Below are 26327 nucleotides of genomic sequence, written 5' to 3'. Positions count from 1 at the left end.
ATTAAAAGGTACACGATTGTGCGTTCTTACAATGGAATTTGGAACTGTATGGAACAATCTATGTGAGCTCCAAGACTGTTGACCACTTCTCTCACTCTATTTTTCACCATTCTGTTGAAGGAACTTAAGAAAATTTTGAAGGGAAAAAGCCAAAAATGAATGTAAACTAATACTACAACATGAGCGAGAGGTCCATTTAATAGAGAATTGAGCGAGATGAACTACGAAAAAAACAACGAAGAACGACATTCATCTTACATTTCTGTTTCCATGGCACCATGAGTGATGTCGGAGTAAACCTTTCATGTTAAAATATTACAATTTTTAGAGAGTTTTCATATCCTTGTTGTCTGCTAAACGGCTAATGCTATGTTCAAGTCAATAGTGACGTATTTGGTGACGCATGTTGGTAAAATTTCAGAAACAATCATAAAGGATCAGTGCACATATTCCTTTAGTGTAAGGCTCTATTATACGAATTTCCCACTCTGTTAAACATTTATCATATTGCAGCTCCCATGATAGTCAATCAATCGTGCTGTATTTTTTTTAATTGGTAGTTCATTGTATAAGGAAAGTATTGAAAAAAATTCTAAATGAAAATCTTTTTGAAAAGTGAGAAAAAATACTAATTTCGATGTGATCTGTTCAGAATAGACATTTTGCGCCTTCAAAGTTGGTAACCAGAAACGTTTTTTTAATTTTTCACTTGAAATGGGGAGTCAAAGCGAGAGAAATGGTGAGAAAGAATGGAAATTACTTTTAAGAGTGGTCGCTACTTAAAATCTTTACTGGTTTCCGAGTTACAGTGAGTTAAACAATGGAGCATTTTCACTTGGCGAAGTATCCAAGACTCAACCTTTTGTCTGTTCAAATCTCAAAGAAAAACTCTTTCCTGAGTCTTCTTGTACTTCGACCTGAATAATTTATCCATCGTGAGCTGTTCTAAGTAGATGAACATCATCCACAGTGGTAAATCTCAAACGAGATACCATGTTTTAACACCGAATTAGGCCTATGGTAAACTTTGCTCCCTTCCATGTTATCCGCCTAGAGATAGCAGGTCCGCCATTGAAATAACATGAGATGAATGCTCTGATTGGCTCATCAATTACGTCAACATAGCATTAACTGTTTTAGCATACCAGTAGGTTGCGAAAACTCACTTTTCTCTCCTTGTAGATGGAATATATGTACATTTTACATCAAAAGTTTATTATATCAGAGTTGTACTGACAAGTTAATTTAATAGCAGGATAAAAGTGACTGAAAAATTAAGCATTTATTTAAAAAAAAAAAAGTAGTTCACGAAATAAACACCATTCAATTCATATTAAACTAATACTAACAAGTGGATCTCCTCGTATGCTTCCTACTTGTTTTCCGGAATAAAGTTCTGTTTGTTTATATTGGCTGTGTATCTCAACATAATCTGCTCTTTACTTAAAACAGACAGAAGCTGTTAGTTTTTTAAAAAGAAGAGGGGTTTAAAAGAAATATGTACGATATAATTACGTAAAAAAAAAACTGGAATATTCTCGATTTCTTATTTAGTTTACATTTGCTACCTTTGCTAAATATAAATCAATAAAATTATGATACTAAGCCAGAAGGCACATAAACTCGCCATGCAAATAGTTTGCCAACTAGCAACACCAATGTAACAACACTGAACTATATGTATTGTGTGTTTATGTGTCATCTGGCCTTTACTTGATATGAGAAGATAGCAAATCAAACTTACATTATAATAAGAACAAAATATATGAGAATTTTTAGAACATATCTCTTTTTACAAAACTTTATAAAATTACGTTGTAACTTCACACTATTTATTTACAATTCATGGCTTGTTCCAAAAGTATCTTCCCAATTTCAATTATTTTTTTATCATAATAACTAAAACAAACGAGACAATGATCTCCATGTTTATGCCTTAATACATAATTCAATATCTTCCTCTTTCGTCACTTTCCACACACACACAAACTGCACTATTCAAGGTTTAACAAATACCAATACTGTCAATCAAATTTCCCTTGTTAACATTTTTAACGCCCAACACATTTCAGTTCACTCTTTCCTTTATCTCCAACAACTTTCATCTATGGGGGAAATTCCACAAACAAGCAATGATAACATCACTGAAAAATGTGTACATGTATGAACTTAAGTTTCTGTCGTGTAATATTTAAAACTGTGATATATTTTACAGTAACAGTGTCATTATCTTGAAGTTCAGGGGGCATTTGAGTGGACGAAAGTTAATCAAAATGGGCTGTTCTCTGTAGAAGAGAGATAGCTATCTCCTGAAATCTTTGCAAAAAAAAGTGGGAGATGGGAAGAGGGCTTATTGGAAGGGTTATTAAATTTCCGATATTACATAATGTACTTCTATATAATTTTTCACTTTTTTGTGTTTCAAAACTTATATCAGTCTGCATCATAAAAATGAAATACAACTTAAGGCTGGTTCACAATAAACCGGGAACGAGAACCAGAAAGAAAACGAGAAGCAGAGGACGTGAATATGAAAATTTTTTATTCACAATAAACCGAGAAAGTAGACGACTATACATATCGATATGCATGTCAATAACGATATGTAAAGTCGATATTACGCATTCTGATGTTATATGTGTATAATTGATCAATGGCGTTCTTTCATGAGTACAAGGCAGCCAACATAAACACAGGTTAACCAACTTCGAAATTTCAACTGAAACATTTCATTAGGTACGGTACTATAAATATGCCCATGCATCTTTATTATCACAACCTATTTTAAGTCTACCATGACGTAAAATAATTAGAGAAGAAACATTTGTAATAGAACAAAAATGAACACAACAGTAGTTATTGAATTGAAGCATGAATATGTAGTGTGTAATACAACCAATACAGTAATAAAATATGATTCACTTACGATCGGTGTTCAAAGATGCAGCTATTTCTCATCTTTATACGAGGCACGCCGCTTATCGTAAACGTAAGGATTTTCCTCAACACTCAATATTAGAATCTCATCAAATAAAAGTTGTTCCATGATGCACAGCACAGAACAAAATAATGCATAGGTTATGTCACGGTCTTCTTGCTACAAAATATACGACAATAAAATAGCTTTTAGATGGCAATAGAATGAATCTAAATGGGCTGTGATCGGAAACGTGAATGCCGAAGTTGAAACTTGGCCAACTCTCCGTTCCTGATCCCAGGCTCCGGCAAGCTTTTCGTTAATTGTGAATGCTCATATTTAAATGTATACATTTTAACAATTTTACCATTTTCGTTTTCGTTCCGATTCTCGTTTCCGGTTTATTGTGAACCAGCCTTTATACGTCTACATGTTAATGGGTCAGAGGATTACAGTGTGGAAGCAGAATTTTTTATATACAGAGTAAGTCAAATATAAATTACCGGCTTTTTACCCAGCCACGAAATTACTCTTTCACAGATGGTGCATTGAGTTTTCGCAGTTTCTTGTTTGGTTCAAGCTCATGAAAGGACAAAATGCGTGGGTTTTCCTTATAAGCCGGCGATTTCTGATTTCTACAGAGGGTGCACAGTGGATACTGGCAGATATTAATCCGACGTAGATGACAAGTGAGACAATCATGTCAGGTGGTTAAGCGAAATATAGTGATAGCCTTTTTTCGTCGTAAATCTGGGACGTTATTACTGTCTAGCAGAATATTGCAAGATTTGCCTTCGCTTTTCTTCAGAAATTCCTGTTTACAAAAGGACTGGACTATGTATTTGATCCTGACTTTTGAGGCATGAAAGGAGATTGCATTATGTTCACTTTGTCTGACGTTTGTTCCTTTTTACGAAAAAAAAAAAAAAAATAATAATAAACCTCCAGTTAATGTAGGCCTATATGACTGATTTTATAAAAACTTCACTACCCATTCCATATTGTTCTAATAGTTAATGTTCCACTTTAGTGCGATATCAAATTTAAATCATACCTTCAAGTAGTCAATTCTCCCACTATTACTATGGATATTACTCATTTAAGAGTTCTTTCACAACTCAATCAAAATATATTTTATATATAAAATAACAGAAAAATATGTTACTCCTGAATAATGAATTAAAGTTATTTTTATTTTAGAATTCACGAATTTCACATCACTTTTCTTTTTAATTTAGCAATTCAACACTGGTGCAAAAGGAAAGTTCAAAGCATAAGTGTGACAAAATAACTGCAAACAGCTTTGGTGTGTGCAAAGTGGAAAGGGAAGCATATCAAATTAACGTACCTTGATTCACAAATAATAATTTTTTTAACCAACATTAAATGAGAAAAATATTTCTGAAACATGTTGATCAAAATTAGAAAACACTTGTGCCAGTGTTTACGAAAAATCTGAAAGTAAGAATACTACACAACCTGTAAATTTCAAGCATAAGGTACAGGGTATAAGATAGATTCGACTTCCCTATTGCAAATTAAGTATTAGAAAATATGACAGAGGTTAATCTATCATCAGCTTTAGACTATATCCTTTTCGCTGTAAGAAAAATCCTAATGTAAACACAAGCACGTGGCTGTCATACCCGTGATTGGCTCTCAGTAGAAACACCCACACGGCGCAGAAAAATATAGTTCCATATTTGGAAACCATAACCTTGTATTATTTGAAAATAAAAATTGAATTCTAGTTATTAAATATGATGAAAGATATAACTTCACTCATATGTAAAACACTATGTAAAAGAAAAGATAATTTTATATTTTGTTATTTACGTTGTAAGCGGATGAATACTAAGAGTAATGCCAAAGTAGTCCGTTCTTGTAATATATTGGCGTCACTTGAGCTTGTTCTCGTAAGCATACGATAATATGGCTTCTGCATCGTCAATGTTGTGGTTACCAGTACTAAACATAAGTGTGGAAACCCTCTCAAAAGCGGAGAGAAAGAAATAGTATTGAATGTATGTAATAAATTAAGTGAGTTGAATCTAATTAATTATAAAGTAACAGTTTCCTAAGTACAAGAATGCATAGTAATGCGGTTAGATCTACTTTGACGAGTAACGGAAAATGTTTAACATGAAACAGAATGTAGGTACAACAGTGGGCAGGATCACTTACTGAGAATTGCTGGCGACAAACTGCGGCCAATCAAGTCTCACTTCAGTCACGTGCCATTGTTTACAGTAGGATTATTCTTACAACGAAAAGATTATAAATGGAGAGGAGGAAAAGGGAAAAGGTCAGTCAAGTGGATTTGACCATTTCTAATGGTCCCAACAAATAAAATATCTTTCCCCTTTTTCCTTCCATGTGAAAAGAGAGACACAACATGGGAAACGCCGAATTTTCTAGCAAGTCACCAGTCCGCAGCCTGGTTGAAACTTCATAGGTGATACTAATAAGGCATCACTTATGAGGCAACTAAACCAGAAGACAATGGGGTTGAGTAGTCAGTTCCTTTCCCCCTCCAAATTCACCAAAAATGGGAAAGAACTTAATGTCAGTATTTCCTCCTCAAAAAGTGACTACTATTTTCATTCACTCTTGATACTGAAGATAAAAGAGAATTAAACAAGATATACCAGAAACTATTTAAAAACGAGTAGTAAAATAAGGTTATAAGAGGAATCTTCCTTGCTACATAATAGTAGATACTACTACAGTAACAGAAATACGAGATCTGTCCAGAAAGTATCCAGCCATTTTAAATATCTTGAGAACTGGTTATGTGTACTTGATACAACGTGGCAGCCAATAAAAGGGAACCTTACTGTTCATGTGTGAATAGTCACTCTCCAGAGATGTTGCTAAGACAGAAGTGAGATAACGCTGAGTAAGCTTATGTAATGTACGAACACAATGAGCAATAAAGTTGTTGTTGTTTTCTAATGACAGGTGTTTGACAATAAAGTCATTTGACCTCTTGCACTCCAATATTTTTCAAAGATATTATCATGTAAAATGGCAAGTTGTAGCCGATTTAAGTGAACACCATATTTTAACGTTTTGGTGGCTACTTCATTCGCACACAACCCCCAGAATGTCTGGAGGACCACACCTGCTGTTGGTCGACGGGTCCATTGGACCTAGCTGGGAGATCTTGTTGATCACCAGCTTTCCCTCCTTAAGCCACTGGAGGACGATTTTAGTGCCATAGCAGGTCAGCACTAGGAACAGAAAAGTAGAAATAGGAGGAAGGAAGGGGAAATGAACCCCTAGGCCTCGAATGCTCTAATGCCGTCGGGGTCAAAGAAAGTAAGAGTTCAGTCAGAGGACTGGATAGGAAAGGGTAAAGAGGGAATTAGGTATTGAATAGAGGAAAATTATACCAAATTCAGTCATTAACTCATCAAGCTGACCAGTGCTAATTGATGAGTAGCCCCTCCCTTTAGTTCAGCTTGTAAAATTATGCTTACTAACAGCTGCACCACGGGAAGGTAGGGATGGGACATTGGGTATTTGTCCAGGTTGGTTCCTTAAAGCCTTCAATGGGAAGGATTAATGGCTCTCCTCCCGTATCCGACAGATACCCTTTTGCAGCCATGAGCAATAAAGTAGATCAGTGAATCTACATCAAATTTTGCTTCCAACTAGACATCAACTGCGGAAAGTATTTGAATAATTAATGAATGAAGCCCAGAAAAAATTACAGTGCCAATGTTTCAATAATGGCTGATAATTCGTTTATTAAAGAGATCCACATTTTGGAAGGCCTTCAACAAGCAGAAAACCAGAAAATGTTGAATGCATGCTGGCTACAATTCACTTTGTCCAACCCTCTAAAGAGGGAAGATTTTGTAAACAAAGTACAGGCCTGTGACGATACTTTTTAGAATGGAATATTTTTTTTAATTAGTTATTTTATGACGCTTTATCAACTACTATGTTTATCTAGTATCTGAATGATATGAAGGTGATAATGCCAGCGAAATTAGTCCAGGGTCCAGCGCCAGAAGTTATCCAGTATTGTGGTTGAGGGAAAATCCCAGAAAAAACCTTAACCACGTAACTTGTCCCAACCAGGATTTGAAGCCAGAGCAGCTGGTTTTCACGGTCAGGGATGTTAACTGTTACTCCACAGTGGCGAACCGGAATATTTTATGTCATAAAGATAAAATCGAGTGCCCTGATTTCGGAAATATTACTAATTTTTACATATCACGTAAAGATTACACACAATTTTGTAATTAACATAACAATGAGAGTTTGCCACTCTAGTATCAAAATCACTAAGCGTCTAACTTGTAACATGGTATATGAAATTGTGTAGGCATGTCAAATCATTTGACATGTTTTACCACTGTCTACCTCTGTTTCCTGGTTATCATATTTTTTAATTGAAGGTAGGTTCTTCCTGGATCCTACCTCACATCCATTTCTGATCCTCGTGTACCCATTAAAAAATCAAGATACTGCAGATGTAATAAAAATTCTTTTCTCTAATATAAGAGCAGGAATCTATTTCTTTCATCCTTAGTACAGCTTAAATCTTGTGTAAAGTCTCTGTTTAAACGTGCACTGTGTTATCAATTTTGTACATGGAAAAAATGGCAAGTTTGAGTAGTACTCGTACATCTAGAACAGGCCGTGTGAACAATCCAAACTGGAGTAACGGTTAGCACGTCTGGCCGCGAAACCAGGTGGCCCGGGTTCGATTCCTGGTCGGGGCAAGTTGCCTGATTGAGGTTCTTTCTGGGGTTTTCCCTCAACCCAATATGAGCAAATGCTGGGTAACTTTCGGTGCTGGACTCCGGACTCATTTCACCGGCATTATCACCTTCATCTCATTCAGACGCTAAATAACCTGAGCTGTTGATAAAGCGTCGTAAAATAACCTACTAAAAAAAAAACAATCCGAACAATTTTTGTTACATATGTGGGTGTTATGTGATAAAGCAGCAGAAAAGAAGCATTACCGCATTGATCAGGAGTTTGTATCTGGGCTATTTTAAAATGAAATTAGGAGATCAGAACAAAACTTTTGCTCTGCATATTATTATTTATAAAACTCGCGCAGAAAATCTAAGCCCATGGCATAATGGGGTTCGTTCATCAATGAGAAGTTTCCATAATGGCTGACTAATGTTGGTATTTAATAAGAGATAACCCTCGTCAGGGCCAGAAACGCTTGCCAACTCAAGTGTTCATTTTCAACAAAGTGGAAGAGAAAATAGTTTTCCTGAGGTATGTTTGAAATCTTAGTCATTGTTAGGAGTTTCAAGCAAGTCTTGTTTAACTTGAGTGCGAAATTTCTTCTGTTCTTGTGACAGGAGCTGCAGAACGAATTTTGCCACCATATTTCATGGTAAGATCATTCTCGAAAATCTTTGAGATAATAGTCTGTGGAATCCCCAGAACTACTTCAAATTCTTACATTGTTAATAGATAACAGGTCTGCAAAATTTTATGGAAAGATTTATTGGAACAGATACAGTAATTGTTGAGCTATTTTTCAACAGAAAAGTGCAGATGGTTGTCACACACTGATTCCAATCCAAGGCAGCAAACTTTTGCGACACAGGAATACAAAAGTTGATCCCACGGTATGACAAATGTCTCAATTGCGGTGGGGACTATGCTGAAAAACAGCTCAACAATTTCTATATGTTGTTGTTGTTGTTGTCTAGTGCCTTGCATCTGGCAATGAAGCCATTAGCAGTCGTGCTTTCCAAAACTTTTGAACTGTAGTTTCTTCTGATCTTAATGCTTCACAGGTCTTCAAGTGATCTTCATTAATTTCTGCTGGATCGTTACACAGGACACATATTGGTGAAGCTGAGATACCTATTCTGTAGAGATGACTTGCTAGACAGTCATGATTTGTCAATAGTCTGAAAGCTGCAGCTGCTGTTTTCCTTGTCTCTGGGGGATTATATCTGGGTTGGAAAGTAGTGTAATCCATTTTTTGTCTTCAGCATTTGATTCTATTTCTTGTAGGTATGAATGAGAAAATTTTGTAGTGATCAAGCTTTTTATTGAGGAATATGAGAAATTAAATTTAGACTTTTGTTTTATTGTTGTGCCTTTCTTTGCAAGTGTGTCTGCGGTTTCATTCCCCATGACTCCACAGTGTGCTGGAATCCATTGGAGATGGACAATCTTATTAACTTTTTGGAGTTGTGTTACCATTTTGTAGCATTCTCTTATTTTTGTTGACTTCTTTGTAGCATTTGAACATATTCCCTGAATTGCAGCTTTAGAATCTGAAAGAATTACTGTCTTGTTATATTTATTTAAGGGAAGATTTAATAATTGTCGGAGAGCAATGTGTATAGCCTTTATTTCACCATCATAATTTGTTGTGTCTCTGCCAACAGAATGATAAAAGGAAAAATGTAAAGGAAAAGGAAATAAGTAAATCAGACACACCAAAGGAAATACAAAAACTTCTAGCACTGGAAACGATCAATACTAGATACCCTACAGAAGAATGGCTACACATAATATATACCGATGGATCTACCACAATTGCTATATCTGTTCCAATATATCTTCCATGAAATTGTGTTTTCTTTCTGTAAACAGTCCCAAGTTTGCAGAGATTTTTTTTAGCAAAACATCGCATCATCCAGGTCTTTCAATTCCCATAAAATCAGAATTTGGTTATCTGCGACTTATAACTTTTCCCAAAACTAAATCACTGTTGAAAGGGAGCAGATAGTGGACCATGGACGAAATTAACGGAAATGTGTGCAACTATTCTTGCTAATGGTGGATAAACTGTTCGTTCTATACTTGCCCCTCTTTCTACTATGCTTCTAACAAGGCACAGTTGAAGGTGATTTTAATAGAGGTCTTTGCAGACTGCTCAGAGAGAGCAAGAAACGTTGGGGTAAGTATATGAGGTTCCAAGGGGCGTTCTGAGAAAGGAACTAATACACTATTATCTTAGGTAAGTTACTTTTATCTTAATACAGTGTTAATGGTTGGATACCTTCCAGACAGACCATGTACATACTAGCATGAATTCCAAATTTTTAAATCAATTTCTATCCAAATGGAAGCACTGTTTTTTCTTTAAATAAATCAATCAATTTGCATACATAATTCCATTTTAGGCTGCTTGCATTGAGAGCAAATATCAAATGATCAATTACATAACATCCAAAGAGCTAAATATAGCAAACTTGAAGCTGAAAACAATATTCTGTTATATCAGCAATATGCATGCCTTGTGATGGATACTCTTGACAATCAATATTATCAGTAAGAACGTAAAGTGAAACGTCCTTCTCTGTGCAACTTACATTTTTAAACAAAATATCTGGCACAAATGCTTTAAAAATTATTGTTATACATATTAAATAACTGCTGAAAACAGTGAAAATATTTGTTTATAAATTCACATTTACATTACAGAAATAGCTCTTCAAAGCAACTTCAACTTTTGAAAACATACACAACACAGTAATAATTCAGTCAGAGCAAATGTTGAAGTTTAGAGCAATACAATTACTGTCTGTTGCTTGGCTTGCTTCCATCAGGTTCAACATTTAATATGCAAACAAGGAATCAAGCTTGCAAAAAGGAACCTCTCTTGCTTGAAAATAGAAAGACAAAATCAAAACAATGTTACAAAGCAAGCCAGGTTGGAAGGTCTGGAAAAGCTTCTAGTACTTGGCGTCCTTGCAGAAAGAAACTTGAAAAAAGCTTCGCCTGCTGCAACTGACACGTTGAGCGAGCAAGAAGACCTTCAACTTTCCTTATGAAAGGAACGTCCTGTACTAAGAAGTCTCTTTATAGCTCTGACGAACTTGACAGAAGTGCTGCAAATCTACAGTGAGAGCTACAGAAAACAACGACCAAAAGACTTTACAAGAAGCAGAGAAGTTAAAAATATTATGGATCGACCAGGGAATCTCATCACCTGTTTCAGCTGCCTGCAGTTTGAAAATATAGCTCCTATGACAGCGAATCACTGTGGGAGCTGAGATGGCTGTTAAAATTGAGACATATTTTGAAAACCACACATAATACGTATAAATTAACACCTAGGGAAACCAATTACACCATATTACTCGACATTATATATCGAATACAAGATGTAATCTTCTAACTTTTCCCAAAAAATAAAACATCGAAGAGATTGAACAATGTCTTCAGAGTAGAGAGGAATGTCACAATGCTCAAATACAGTAAAAATTCTTTGATTCGAAATACATTAAAATCCCTCATATTCTTTTATTCAGTCTTGCAAGCTGTGACACCATAATACAAAGTGTAAAATAGAGTAATTTATGCTGAAAGACAGTAAAGTAGGATTTTATTCATGAATGTAATACTTAGTGCCCAAGGTACAAGCTGAGAGTGATAATTGGGGACTGGATTTTTATGTAATTACATATTATATTCCTTTCCACCTAACCGTATATAAATAGCAAATCTTTGCGAATCTTGTAATTCCCATTAATATATTAAAATTTGATATTACATATTTTTACATATTTGCCCCACATTACATATTATGGCTTGGTATTACATATATCTACATATTTAGGGGTTTTATTCATTTTTACTTCTCTAAAATGAAAAAAAAAAGCTTCTCCTGGGGACACAGATTTAAAAAGCCTTTTTACCTATGCAAGAATGGATATATTTCGGAACAAAACATAACATTCTTAATTCCAGGAAGTAAAAGAGGCACTCACTCCATACCGCCCACTATAAATATGAGTGAACAAAAGGCAACCTTTCTCATACAACTACCTTGTATTGTAAAAATCCCTCAGAAAGTAGCGTTGCCTTCATGTGGTGAAGTGGGACGAGGACGACATGATTTGTCTCCAACTATAATTGTTCTGCACAGTCTTAACAAGCTGTTCTCATGCAATTTGCAACCTTACCCACCCTCTTCCTAATCCTTCCAGGGAAAACCTGTGTCAAGTCTGGCATGAGCCACAATAAAGTAACCGACTTTTGAAAAGAAGCTGAAGTAAAGGACAAACTGGAAAGATGTTGAAAGATTAAAATAAATAGCTTTTCAGGTTATTGCTTGACCTCTTTACTTTAAATTTAGTAGATCTATACGGAAATGAGAATTTCCGAGCAATTATTAAGTATGGTCCTCGGCTGAATGAGACAGGAATGTCACTTTTCAAACAATAGTTTGTAAATGCCTATAGTTTGAGATTTTAGTAGGTACTTTGTTTCTTACAGGGAGCAGCTAAATGCATATGTCCCTCATCTAGTTTTAGTAATTACAATATAAAGTGCAAGTGAGTTTATCTACTGCTTTTAACTAACTAAATTGGCCCCTGTATCTTCAACCCTAATGACAAAAATAAAATCATGGATTGCGATGGACGAAGATTTCACTACAGATGGAAAAATAGTAATGTGTCAAGTGTACGGTAAAAAAGTCGGATGTTCTTTGAAATCACAACTGGACTGTCTTACCTATCTTATACCTGCCAGATATTGATATTAAATATTTTCATGATTTTACATATTTTGGTACATATTCAGCTTATTTTTCTTACATAAATATGTACATATTTCACACCTTGATATTACATAAAAATCCGGTTCCTAGTGATAATCTTCACAAATGCAAGAAATATATTTACTCCCGTCTGGCATATAAAATTTTATCCAACGCTTCTTAATAAATTGTTGTAATAAATGCATATTATCATATTTACCGAAAGCAGGGGAAAAAATTCGAGTGTGTGTTACATGCGGGGACTTTTATGTGGGAAAGATTTTGTTGGAAAACGAAGCATATAAGAATATTATGCTTATTTATTCTTATATCCGCATATAGCTAACAGATGTAATAAATGACGACTGTCGTCCTTACCTTATTCACTACTCTCACCCTTGCGTGCTTCACATTCGTTGTTATCATAGACTACACTGTGTCATCTTGACACCTATCGAGTGTATCTGTGATGCTTGTTTAAAAAAAAAACTCACGCGAGAATTAGAAACTTAAAATTACAATTATACTTATGGTATGCCTGCTTGCAAAGAAATTAATGCGAGATATAAGCAGGGATTGTTTTTTCTATAATTTCACACTGAGAGAAAAAGGTTGTGAGATATGCATGAGGGCAAGTTACAGGCGAGTAAATATGGTATAATAGTTTAAGATTAAATATTTAATACACATCATACTTCTGTTTTATAAGCACACGGTAAATTAAACATAAAAACAAAAAATACTTTGTTTTCAATTAGAGTTCCTTTCTACCACTGTGAAATGCTGATGACACACATTCCTCTTCCACTCAGACATTACTCAAACTGCGGTTTTATGATAAGTCAGTATGACTCATGCCAGTATTAATATCATCGCAACACTCTTTTAGGCTGATAGATAATGTTTAGTAATATGATACAAATAACTTACTTGTAGCTAATGATATAATCACATTCATTTATAATCAAAATGTTTTAGCAGAGAAAGTAAATTGTTAAAAGACAGTCATGTAGTATACATACTCTGTCCCTTGAACACGTAACTTCTGTTCCCACGTTGCCAATTAGTTTGGTCAAAACCCAGAAGAGTTGTATCGATTCGTACATTGGACCCCTGCTTGTAAACTTTGTATGTGTCACTTGGGCACATCCGAGATACCAACGGAACTGAAATAATGTAAGATTTGCATAATAAGACAAAGTAAACGAAGTTGTGATAATTTTGCAAAGTTTAGGGTTTAATTCAAATATTTTGTTTTCGAAAGAAAGGTGGAGGGGAAAAACATCCACGACTATGCACTAAAAGTATTCCCCCCCCCCCCAATGCCACCAGGTTGTCTTTTCGACATTTCTGGTCTTCTCTCCTGGCCATGGCTTAGTAGTAACCCACTTCTGAGGTTGGGGCACCTGGAAGGCGGAGTTACATTACCCCGATGATGTGATAGGATGATTATGATAATGTGGTACCAGGAGAGGTCTTAAATCTAACCTTAACCTAAATTCCAGACCATGGACGAACACAGGAATAATCCCCTTTAAGGAAAAATTCCTGTGCTCTAACTGGGAATCGAACCAGCGACCTCATGAACTATAGCCAGAAGCTCTGACCACTAGACCATGACTACAAGTATTTTCAAAATATACTATAGTGCAAAAAATATTGTGCAATATACGTTTATGAAGTGCATTACAAAATCTCGACTAAAAGTAAAATTAGTCTCTTGATAAATGAAACTACAGTTCAAAAGTATTGGAAAGCACGACTGCTAATGGCTTCATTGCCAGATGCAAGGCACAAGACAACAACAACAACAACATAAATGAAATCATAAACATAATTTTTTATGCACTGGCAGGGCCATTAACTTGCTGTTACTTGTTCAAACTCTACAGCATGACTAGTGCCAAGAAACATAGACCACTTTCTTTCTCAAAAACTATCCAGCGTACACCACAGGCAGTGGGATAAACTCGATATTTTCACAGATATTTTTTAAGTATATGCAAAGAAAGATATTTTCAATTTAGTATATTGTGTACTATACAGGACGAACCGTAAATAATGTCATTAATTTCAGGAAGTTTTTCTCTGAGATATTTTAAACAAAAAAGTTTAATACAGTTTTGCTCGTTTTTGCTACTTTTCGAGATAAAAATTATTGTTTTACAGTGAAACCTGTTCAAGACGGAAGTGACATGGTCCTAATTTTTTTTCCGTTGTGGACAGATTTCCGTGTTATTCAGGTGTGACATTAAAATGGAATATTTTGTCATTCATATACATGAAAAACAAAATGGCATGCCGCAAACTGCAAGAAGTACAAAATATTCCGTTTAACACTCATCACATTAAATCAGCTTTCTGTCGCATATTACGTTGGTGAATCATCTTGATTAAAATCTCATTTTCTGTGTAAATATTATCGTAACTCACTCATTAGTCATTAAACATTACTAAAGTTCACTAATCTCATTCTATTTAATATCTAACACTATACTCTAATACTGCATATCATTGCACTTTATTAATTGATTGGACTAGAAGCCATCTATTAGAAGCCTTGAATTCTGGTTTATTTAATTTCTTTCCCAGTTCAATAGCTTGCTTTGCAGAACAGATCCAGAAATTGGCTTGTTCTTTGAAAGGTCATGAAGAACCCACTCCCACAACAGTTCATTTATTTTCACATAAACAGTTGCTTTCTGGTTCCTTTTGTGTCACCAATATTGGCCGCACGCCACTCACTCATTATGATCTTTATTTTTTAAAGTGTCACACCTGAGTTTTCCACAACTGTATTTCAATATTATTTCACATAGACTTTGTTCCTAATTTTCCTTTATCTCGATAACTTTTACTTCATCACTTAATGTTAATGCCACATTTTATGCAACTTTTTTTTTTTACCTGGAAATCACTACACTTGCGCTCTGTTTAGCTACGACAGTATACGGGTGTGAAGCATTGAAAATCTTTGAAGGGACTCGTCTGCCTAGTCAACAGGGTAATAAAATTTATGACCGACAGGCCAACACACCCTCGTACCCTCTACAATTTTGCAAAGAAAACTTGTTTTTATCTTAGTGACCTACATATTTCGTATATTCCTTGAAATTACACGCTGTTTCAAAATATAGTTACAAAATATAGTGTATGTCCAAAATATTGTTTCCGTTTTGAACAGTAGCAGACAGTTTCCGTTTCCGCGCTGGACAGTTTCCGTTTTATTCAGGAAAAATTACACATAATACACACAAATTTCGCCGGGACCAATAAATTGTTCCGAAATAGACATTCATTTCATTTCCGGATTGTTCAGGTTCCGATTTGAACAGGTTTCACTGTATATGAAACATTTCATAGCATGTAATCTTCATCTTACGATGTTTGGTGACGTATACACGTCCGTTGATGTGACATATTAATGATGAAGAAGATTACATTTGTAAAGTTTCTTTCAAGCCATAAGCAGTGCTGACTAGATCAGACGCTATGGACAGTACTCTATAACAGAGTCGCCAGTATGAAAGGATAATTCCAAGCCTTTGGCGTGAGACGAACTCGATAGCTCAGTGGTAGAGCGCCTGACCGGAGAATAGGAAGTCGCAGGTTCGATTCCCGCTCGAGGTTGTGAAATTTTTCTTTCATACCATGGCATGATTGTGACTATAATAGTATTTAAATTCATTTCATAGCATGTTTTGAGAAAGCCATTAATTCTCATTATTCTCAGTCAATTTAAGAGAGCAGTGCATTATGATAATAAATGAATGAAAAAATTGTAGTTTTGTCCTTTAAATGTGCAGAAATTTGATCTGAACAAATGTAACTTTTCGTTTTGCAAAGGAATGTTACCATTGATCTCCACACTGCAACAGAATTAGAGAAGTATCAAGAATTTAAAAGGTACAGATATCTTTGGAAGATGACAGAATACCCAGGAAAATGTCAGAATCGATAGAAAGAGGCTAGAGGCCATGAATCAGATGGTTTGACCAGGTTAGGAGGAATGTCGAAAGAAGAGGAGAAGAATGACCAGTGTTGCCAACTCAATTCTTAAAAATCCGCTGTGAAGCCATTCAGAAACCGCTAAATTGCTATGTTGTCAATGTAAAATTATATTATTTTGCCGCTGCGAGTGCTAAAATTTCCCGCTAAATCCCTATACCAGCAATACAAATTTCATAAATTTTACTTGCTAAACTAACGCCGAAAAACGCTAGATCTAGCAGGAAAACCGCTGAATTGGCAACACTGAGAATGACATGGAGTATAGAGTTGGGCAACACGATTCTTTTTCAGAAGTCGATTCCAACGATTCAATCATACATTACGAATCGATTCTAACGATTCGTTCACGATTTTTCTCAGTCTGCGATTCCAACTATTCTTTTGAATCGTCAACGAGTTCACGATTCTTCCTACTCTGCGATTCCAATGATTCGTCAACGAACGACTTACAGGACACTTTCCTTTGTAAACCATGCGTAGAACAAAAATGTTCTACATAGATGGCATAAGAGGCGAGACATTGGATTGCCTCTTTCTCATTGGCTGGAACCATTCAGCATGACTCTATTAATCTACAAAATTACCCAAGATAATGTTTCTAAATTATAATTTATGAACTGAGCCTTATTACGAAGTACATTTTTTGCATTACATCTCTATTTAACTATGCACATTTCAGGTTTGTGTTCATTATTTTCCATACTTAACAAATGCAGTACATATTTTGATTTCACTCTCGCTCGGGAGCATTCGACACAGTTCGGAAATGTCCGTTGACAGGTTACATCAAACAACTAATAGAATCGTGGGTTACGATACCATGCTGATTCCTTACTATTCTTTTGAACGACGATTCGTTACGATTCTTTTGAACGACGATTCGTTGATACCACGAATCGGTTCTTACGATTCTTTATTATTAGTCGTTCGAATGAACGATTCATTCACGAATCGACCCAACTCTAATGGAGTAGATGGAACTCAACTGTGGAAAGACGGGGAAAATGGAAAAACTTATAAAAAAAAAATTTGATCCTCGACAGAGGATATAAGCTAGAAGAAGAGAATTACTAAAATATTTGTATGCAAAGGATACGTGTAGTGGTTATAAAATGACATAAAAGTCTGCAAAAATATCTTCCAGTTGTGTAAGTTTGAGGGCTAATAATAATGAAGTTTGATGTTTTTCTAAAATTCGTATCATCTTGTTTCAATCCGTGCTTACTAAAATAATGCTTTCACAAATTCATTTCCTAGTACATCAATTGTATTCATTATTGACTCGTATCACCCAGCCATTTTATTTATTTATACAGCCACCTGTCATAACAGATGACCATATAGCTCCAGAAAACAATAAAAAAAAATGCATATATTGAATAGAGAGAAAAATCAATACAGTAGGTAGCAATCATAGTACAGTAGAACCTCTATTATCCGTGGTAATGAAGGGGGTGAAGTGAACGGTGGCAAAAATGTATTACGGCGAACGCCAGTAGGGGAAGTTATCCCCACCCGCGCCGCTCGGCACCTTGCTCGCATGCTCTCTCTCTCTACTGTCTCTCTCTACTATCTGTCCCGCTTCGATGGATCACTGCCTACCACATTGTAATATGCATTAGACAATACGCGTTAGACAACTGTCCACAACCACAATGCAATACGCATTAGACAATACGTATTAGATAATACGCATTAGACAACTGTCCACAACATGTATTGACACAACACAACACAATGTAATGTGGTTTGCCTACCACATTGTAATACGCATTAGACTTATGCCACCCCCGTAGTCAACCCCTACCAAGCGACATTCACAAGCCCACCAGTTTCTACCCACGCTATTCGGTCATTGTCCCCTTCTACAATACGTTATGGCAGTTCCCTTAAACATAAATAGATTCATTTTCCCTTCTACCCCCAACTCGCCTCGGTAGCTGAGAGGTCTAAAGCGTGAACAAAAAGCGTGCGTTTAGGTTTAGTTACGAACTTTCTCGGATCGAATCTCCCCTTCTGCGAAGTCGTAAGAAAAAAAAAAAAAAGAGAGAGAGAGCCATGAAGCAAGGAACAGAGAAGGAGAGGCTGGAGAGAGAGAGACTGACAGGACGAAGTTCCTATTTTGCTTCGTAGATGTCGTTACTCTTTTTGTTCCACTTTCCTACACTAGATGTCACCCCACCGTAAACCCCTATTTCCACTCTTTCCCGCTAGGGTGTGTGTTGAGCTTGTAGGGGAAAAGTGGAAAGGGGACGTGGACGGAGCTTTGCGTTCGCCGTATTACGTTTTTCCCTGAACGGTTAATCGAAAAAATCGGATAATCCGTACCATAAAAGTTTGCATAAACTAAGTAGCTACATAATATTTTCGTAATTTCCTCCATGATCTCTTTTAATACGATAACTAGAGGATCAGAAGTTCACTAATTTAAATCTTTTTTTAGCAATTCAAGTTTAATTTTCTGATGTGAGTTATTAAAACATTATTTATTGTACTTAAGTCTGGTTTTCAACGAAGGGTTTTTAATGCTCAAGGAAACTCCATATGACGACCGTCTGTGGAAAGATAGGAATAGTATAGGTCTCATGTTGTAGATTTACAAATTTTATACACTTTATATTTTGCTTTTCATTACCCTAAATCACGCACAGTTGTAATTCCTATCTCGTATTGTGATGTGAGATCAACCACATTTTCTCTTTCCCAAACCACTCAATTACTTGCACTTAAAAAACCTACTTTCACTTTTTTCCGTAGTAAAACATGTTTTCTTTTGACACTTGTAGAAGACATTTCGCATAGAAGTTAAACAGTACGGCCACTCGAATAGTAGACCATAAAGCGTAAGGGTAAAGGTTTGTAAAATACACTCTGTAGAAAAAATTCGTGCTAATTTACTCGTAATGTACAGTACTTCATATTTTTTTCTGCGAGAGAGAAAGACAGTCGGATAATCCATCAATCGGTTAATAGGGTTATGGATAATCGGGGTTTTACTGTACAATATGCAATTTAGAAAGTTTAAAAATTAAGCACTATATATAAATGATTATGTAAAATGCCTATGGATTTCTTTAAGATATTTAAACAAATATTTTTAATATCTTTGGATGTCATATTATATTGTTTTAAAATGCCAGTAGCATATTTATACGCCGATCCGCAGGCACCAAAAAGCAAACCCCTCCCCTCCCACGTGTAATCAATTGAATTACTTTGCAATTATGAATATTTTTAACTAAATTATAAAAATATTGGAAGATTAGATTTCAATCCTGGTGTATGACCAGAAAAACAAAGAAAAATTAGGATTAAATGAAACAGTGTAGTATATTTTAGTGCACAAGTCTAGTTATAGGACATTAGACTTACCCCAACTTGTGAATTCCCATTTCATCTCCACATAAAAATCAGGTGCCTAAAATTAAACAAAATATTAGCACAGTTAGTCTAGTGATTTAGGAGTAACAGAACTATGCCTATAGAGAATGTATACACATTCGAACCCTTGTCACAAGCACCTTTATTGTATGTCAAGGCAGTTCTGCAATCCTACAATATTTGACGAAAATGAAAATTGTGGAAGTTTTAAAACTCAGTAGCACATATCCTTAACTTACTTACTTACTGGCTTTTAAGGAACCCGGAGGTTCATTGCCGCCCTCACATAAGCCCGCCATTGGTCCCTATTCTGAGCAAGATTAATCCATTCTCTACCATCATATCCCACCTCCCTCAAATCCATTTTAATATTATCCTCCCATCTACGTCTCGGCCTCCCCAAAGGTCTTTTCCCCTCTGGCCTCCCAACTAACACTCCTTTGCTGTGGTCCTGCCGGAGAATCAGTCCCATTCCGAGGCTTATTCTTAGGTTTCGTAACAAGCTGTTTTTTACGGTGATGGGTTGTTAGTCCTTCGCCCAACCCCCAAGCTGGAGGACCACCCTTATCGACTGTCCACGACTGCTTATTCAATATATTCGCAGCTACCCTCCATATCTGGAGGCCGTCTCCTCTATCCGCAACCTGAGGACGCGCCATGCCGCGGTGATAGGGACCCACAATACATAGGCCTTAACTTACTTTTAAAATAATTTACTTTCTAACATTTCTCATAGTATAAGGTGTACATAAAATAATATAACAAAATAATATCAAAATATCTAATAACATGATCAGAATAACTGAATTATGGTTACTGTAAGATGTTAACAAAAGTTGGGAGATTTTATTCATTGGCAACAGTCACTGTTGTTGAGCCGTATGTCACTTTTTTCTGAAAATGGCGAATTTAGAACAGAAAGCTCGTTGTGTAGAATGGCTAATTCAGACTAATTCAACAACACAGGTTCAAAGACATTATAAGAGAGTCTACAATACTCGTCATGCACCTTCTAGACGTTATATTCAGCTATGGTATGAGAAACTTATGCAAACTGGTAGCATAGGAAAGGCAAATCTACAAGAAGATCGAGTGAACCTGAAGCTCAAGTTGCAGCAATACATGAAGCTTTCCTACACAGTCCAACAAAGTCTATTCGTCGTGTATCCCGAGAATTATAAATTCCACAATCAACTATGTCAGAGTCCTCCGATATGAACCAGGGGGAAGTAGACAAAGAGGAAGACCAAAGGTCAGATGGGAGGATGGCATCAGGGAGGATGCCAGAACTATTGGAGTTAAAAACTGGATGAGTGTTGCTAGAAATAGGGATGAATGGCGGAAACTCCTATGGACAGCCAGGACCCATGATGGGTTGTCGAGCTAAGGATGATGACAATCAACTATGTACAAAGTCCTTCGAAAGCATCTTAAGCATTTTTCTTACAAACTTCAAATTGTGCAGGCTATTACAGAAGATGATAAGGTAAGAAGAATGAATTTTGCCATGGATATGTTGCATAGAATAGATGAAGGTAACAATTACTTGCAAAGAGTGCTGTTTTCTAATGAAGCAATGGGTAAATCGTCACTATGTTCGGATATGGAAATCTGAGCCTCTTCGTATAGTGAGGGAACATGAGATTTCTTTATGTGGGGCTATGCAAAGGACAACGTCTATAGACCACCTGTAGCGAATCTCCAGATCTTACGTGTAAGAATAAGAGATGTCATTTCTACAATTTCTACTTCAAAACACTTGCAACGAAATTGATTTTCGAATAGACATTGCACTGGCAACCACGGGCGCGCATGTAGAAACTTTGTAACAAAACTCCCAACATCTGTTAATCTCACAAAGCAAACAGAATAAAAATATGTTCTTTGGTTTCAAAGTTATTGCTGTGTATTCTTGTTACATTATTTTGAGCAGACAGTTCATAGATTTACCATAGGCTACAAGCATGCTTAATGAAACCTTCCTCATATTTCATCAACTTGGAAGGAATTCCGTCGTTTCTCTACCTCTTTAAGTTTCTGTAGTAGCTCTGGAATGCCACCCACTCTGCTTGAATATCTCTGAAAATCTCTTCTCTCAAGAACCAACTGCAACAGTTCTGGATCTCCTGTAGCAACAGCTTCTTGGACAACTGTAAATCACAAGAATTTTTAGAATTAGCATAAACTCTGCAACTGTATGCAATGAGATTGTAAAATTAAACAATTCATTTAGGACAATGGTTCCAAAAACGTGCACAACAGCATTTCAGGACATCGTGGAACTACATTGTAACCAGAAGTTACTTAAACAAGGAAATAGAAATGTTTATTCTTTCAATAACTACGGTTAGAACAAACAGTTAAGCAGTTATATTCTAAATATTCTATATCATACAGTACCATCAGTGTTTAGCCAGTCTTGTCAACTGCAAATAGGAGCTGATACAAGAATTTTTCTTATGACAATCAGTTAAATACTGCAAGTTTCTTTTAAATGCTGTGAAATTGGTGGAAATATTCACCTGCTTGAGAAAGCTGTATGTACTTCGAATTTCTTCGAAAAAAAAAAAATAATAATTCACTGACAATGGAGTACAGCATCCAGAAAAAACTATTAGCCCAGTGAAAACATCAATTTGTATGCAACGAAATGGAATATTGAAGGAGCACCATTGATTATTATCATGAAGAGGAAGGGCAGTATTGGATAAGAGGCAGAAGTCACAGTAAAACTGATCATTTGTTTACTTTCGTAAGGGTCAAGAAGCTTAGTGAAGACAGAAGTACCATTTATCGTCATTTTACGTGTGTCGAGCCTCTTCAGGTGCAGAAAATATTCAGGACTAGCCTATAGAAAGTGATGATGATATGGAAGTAGTAATGGGACTGACAGCAATGACATGATGATGACGGAGATGTTGCTGCTGACAATGATGGTGCTGCTGCTGCTGCTGCTGCTGATGATGATGATGATGATGATGATGATGATGATGATGATGATGATTAGGAGGAGGAGGAGGAGGAGGATAATTATGATAAAATGTCAGTCGAGCCTCTTCAGGGGCAGAAAATATTCAGGACTAGCCTATAGAAAGTGATGATGATATGGAAGTAGTAATGGGACTGACAGCAATGACATGATGATGACGGAGATGTTGCTGCTGACAATGATGGTGCTGCTACTGCTGATGATGATGATGATTAGGAGTAGGAGGACGGCGATGACAATTATGATAAAATGTCACTTATTATTATCACAAAAGACACATAAAGAAGATTAACACGCAATTTTTATCGCGATTTTAAACTAACTTCTTTTCTTATAAGTTTGTGATTTTATAATACCTGTCCATCCATCCCTGTTTTCTGTGTTAACATTTGTTGCATGCTGCAGAAGTATTCGGGCTGATTCCAGATGGCCCAAAGTAACTGCCAACATAAGAGGTGTACGGCCCCGGGCATCACGTTTTTCTTTGTCATACTGCAACAATTACGAATACAATATAAAAATGTTGTACAAACAAACTTCAATATTTGCGGAAGTACGAACATTCATAACAATTCGAGATAAATGTGTATTTACTGTAATTTTAATACAAATCTGTTTTTGAGATTGAAGACCCAAAATGTTCTCAGTAGACATAATTAGAGTAATAAACACCACAAATGTTTACTTAGTTATTCTTTATACTGGGGACAGAACATCTAGAAGCTTGGAGATGGTTACTTTTACTGTCCGACCACCCCCTTCTCCCACACTAGCAGGTATACGGTACCATTCAGCTGCAAAACATTTTCTGAACAGACGTTATTGTATTGTGACAGCGTAGCTGGATCAGTGAAAGTAGATGGTCAACGTTTTCAGTTTGTAGTGCAACGAACAATTCTGCTGTGTGTGGGTTCTTCTGTAGTGACGTCACTGAACCCTCTAGTTGTTCTGTCCTCGGTATATTTAACATTCTTTCATAACTACAGAGGCTGTTTTTTTTTGTTATTTAATGACGCTGTATCAATTACCCAGTTACTTAGCGTCAATGGGATATGTGATAGTGAGATGGTACTTGGCGAGATGAGGCCGAGGATTCGTTATAGATTACCTGACATTCGCCTTACAGCTGGGGAAAACCTCGGTGGGGGGGGGGAAACCAACCAGGTAATCAGCCCAGGCGGGAATCGAACCCATGCCCGAGAGCAACTAAAGATAGGTAGGCAACATCTCAGCCAATAAGCAGCACCAAAGGCTGTTCCAAAATTATGAGATAGTAACGAATCAATGGAGCTCTAGGAAGATAAACTGAAAGAGGGAAGCAAAGCATTAAAATAATCTATCTCACAAAATCTGCCTGGGAACGAAATCTGGTCCTCTTACGTAAGAAACAGCTGACTGCGCTAAGTTCAAGACACAAAACCGTGGAATTACATTACCGGTACTTGTCATGTACAACCCACATCTATTACAGAAGAGAGAGATAGGTTTACCCTTGAAAAAATAAACAATTTCCTTTTAACAATACGTATAAGCACCAACAAACTTCAATAGACTTCACCAATATTAAAAATAAAGTTATATTTACTGAAATACTATTATTAGTTATGATTCAGTCTTGATATAGGCTGTTTTGTTGTAGCTTCTATCTCTTTCTTTCTCACTGCAAATGTAAGGTTTCTCACTGAAGGTTTCCGACACAGAAGCATTTAAAAGGTTTCTAATCCAAATTCGCTTAAATAAAGTAAAAAAAAAGTAATGCATTCAACTTGGCCCTTTCTATGAATACTTTATTAGAAGGTTAATGACACAAACATGAAATTCTGCACGTATTGACTGGAGCTTTAAACTGTTACATTATTTATCGATTGGTTAATTATGGTGTCGTTTCAAACAGACTTTTTCTTTTTGTTAAATAATAAATTCAATTTACGTGTTTTGGTAACATATACTGTACTTTAGATAGCTGTACCAAACTCAATTTCAAGAAATTAAAATAACTCTACCACAATAATTTTGGCTTCGAGTAGTTAGTTTGAAAGTATTCATTAAAAGACATACTTTCACGCTCTTTTCCAACTGTACTCAAAGTCAGTGAGATGGGAGTAATAATATAGCAACAGTAGTGCAAATCAAAATATTCAGAGAAAACTTGTTCCAGAACCTGGTTAGTGAACATAAGTAAGAAAAGATTTTTCAAACGGTACTTTACCTTTAGTTGGTTAAAGCAATGGCTTGAGTTAGTAGTAGTTTTATGCATCCTATTTCCAAAATGTCAATGCAGATTTCAGTTTCTCATGTTACCTGCAGCCAAATATGTGAATTATTGAAATTAAAACATAAATGGGACTTCAATAAGGATAAATAAAATGGCTGGACATGCATGTTGAAAAAAAATTAAGTGAAGCGCAAATTTTCTCCAGATCAGTTAAAAAGAAGGAAATATAAACGAAAACACACCCCAACGAAATTCTCAACACACAACTCAATTTCAAAACACACACACTCTTTGACTCTACACTATACCACACGAACGCACTCTCACAGGGAATAGAACAAGAGGCGCCAAGACCAACAACGACCAGTTCTGAGGATGACCCATAAATAGGTCGAAACATGTAAATGAAGTACGTTAGAATTTAACACAAGAAAGTCTTATCCATGTTGAATCTTTCATACACTACTTTTAACACTTGAATATAAATAATTTATTAAATAGCGATCTTACTCGTGTTAATTGTGTAAGCATGTGCGGTTTACAGCTGTTTCGGTGCTGCTTCACACCATCCTCAGAGCCTACTAGATCTCGGCAGCGAAGTTCGAGATGACGCAGAGACCTAGTAGGCTCTGAGGATGGTGTGAAGAAGCACCGAAACAGCTGTAAGCCGCACATGCTTACACAATTACGATGAGTAAGATCGCCATTTAATCAATTATTTAAAGTCTTATCACACATATTCCGAAGTGATACAGTGTTAAAAGTTGTGTAATCAAGATGTATATAAAAATTAATTAGTGATGCGAAAATATATTTTCATGGATATCTTAAACCCTTATGAAATGCTGCTGAGACATTGCTTTAAATATTGACAAAGATCAAACATTCGAGTACCAGTAGAAAGTTCACTGTTACGTCAAAATCTTGAAAACATTTTATTTCACAAATGGAATATGATTAATACTTGTAAGTAACTAAATGCTTTTAAAGTCGCTACTAAAAACGGTAAACTTGCGAATTCGAAATGAGTTAGTAGAACAAACGAACACCTTCAAATACTTGGGGTGTCTATAAGCAGTAACATGAGCTGCTGCCAGGATGTCAAAAACAAGATAGAAATGGCAAATGAAGCTTTTAACAGAAAAAGAAGCATCTTCTGCGGACCTCTGGAGAAAAAATTAAGAGACTAGTAAAGTGCTAGTCCCGCACTGTGGCATCGCGGTCTAAGGCATCCCGCCTAGGACTCACATTATGGAATGTGCGCTGGTTCGAATCCTCATGGGGGAAGAAATTTTCTCATAAAATTTCGGCCAGTGTATGGGACCGG

General features: G+C 36.1%; 1 protein-coding gene across 2 annotated transcripts in view; it reads right to left on the bottom strand.

The window, feature by feature from the left end:
- Positions 1-26327, bottom strand: part of LOC138714740 (ankyrin repeat domain-containing protein 13D) — a 67593-nt gene that overhangs the window by 27779 nt on the left and 13487 nt on the right. The window contains exons 2-6 of one of the 2 annotated variants that reach the window (XM_069846846.1): positions 23142-23277; positions 21822-21946; positions 19788-19833; positions 13427-13570; positions 10851-10919 (exon numbers count right to left, since the gene is read on the bottom strand). In XM_069846846.1, coding sequence (XP_069702947.1) covers positions 10851-10919; positions 13427-13570; positions 19788-19833; positions 21822-21946; positions 23142-23277 — 520 coding nt within the window. The remainder of the gene's footprint in view (positions 1-10850; positions 10920-13426; positions 13571-19787; positions 19834-21821; positions 21947-23141; positions 23278-26327) is intronic. The other variant, XM_069846847.1, reaches the window with a different exon arrangement.

The sequence above is a fragment of the Periplaneta americana genome, chromosome 15 (genome assembly GCF_040183065.1).
Source record: "Periplaneta americana isolate PAMFEO1 chromosome 15, P.americana_PAMFEO1_priV1, whole genome shotgun sequence".
NCBI classification, from domain to species: domain Eukaryota; kingdom Metazoa; phylum Arthropoda; class Insecta; order Blattodea; family Blattidae; genus Periplaneta; species Periplaneta americana.
Note: the sequence above shows the minus strand (reverse complement) of the source record. Positions and strands in the feature narration are given on the sequence as shown.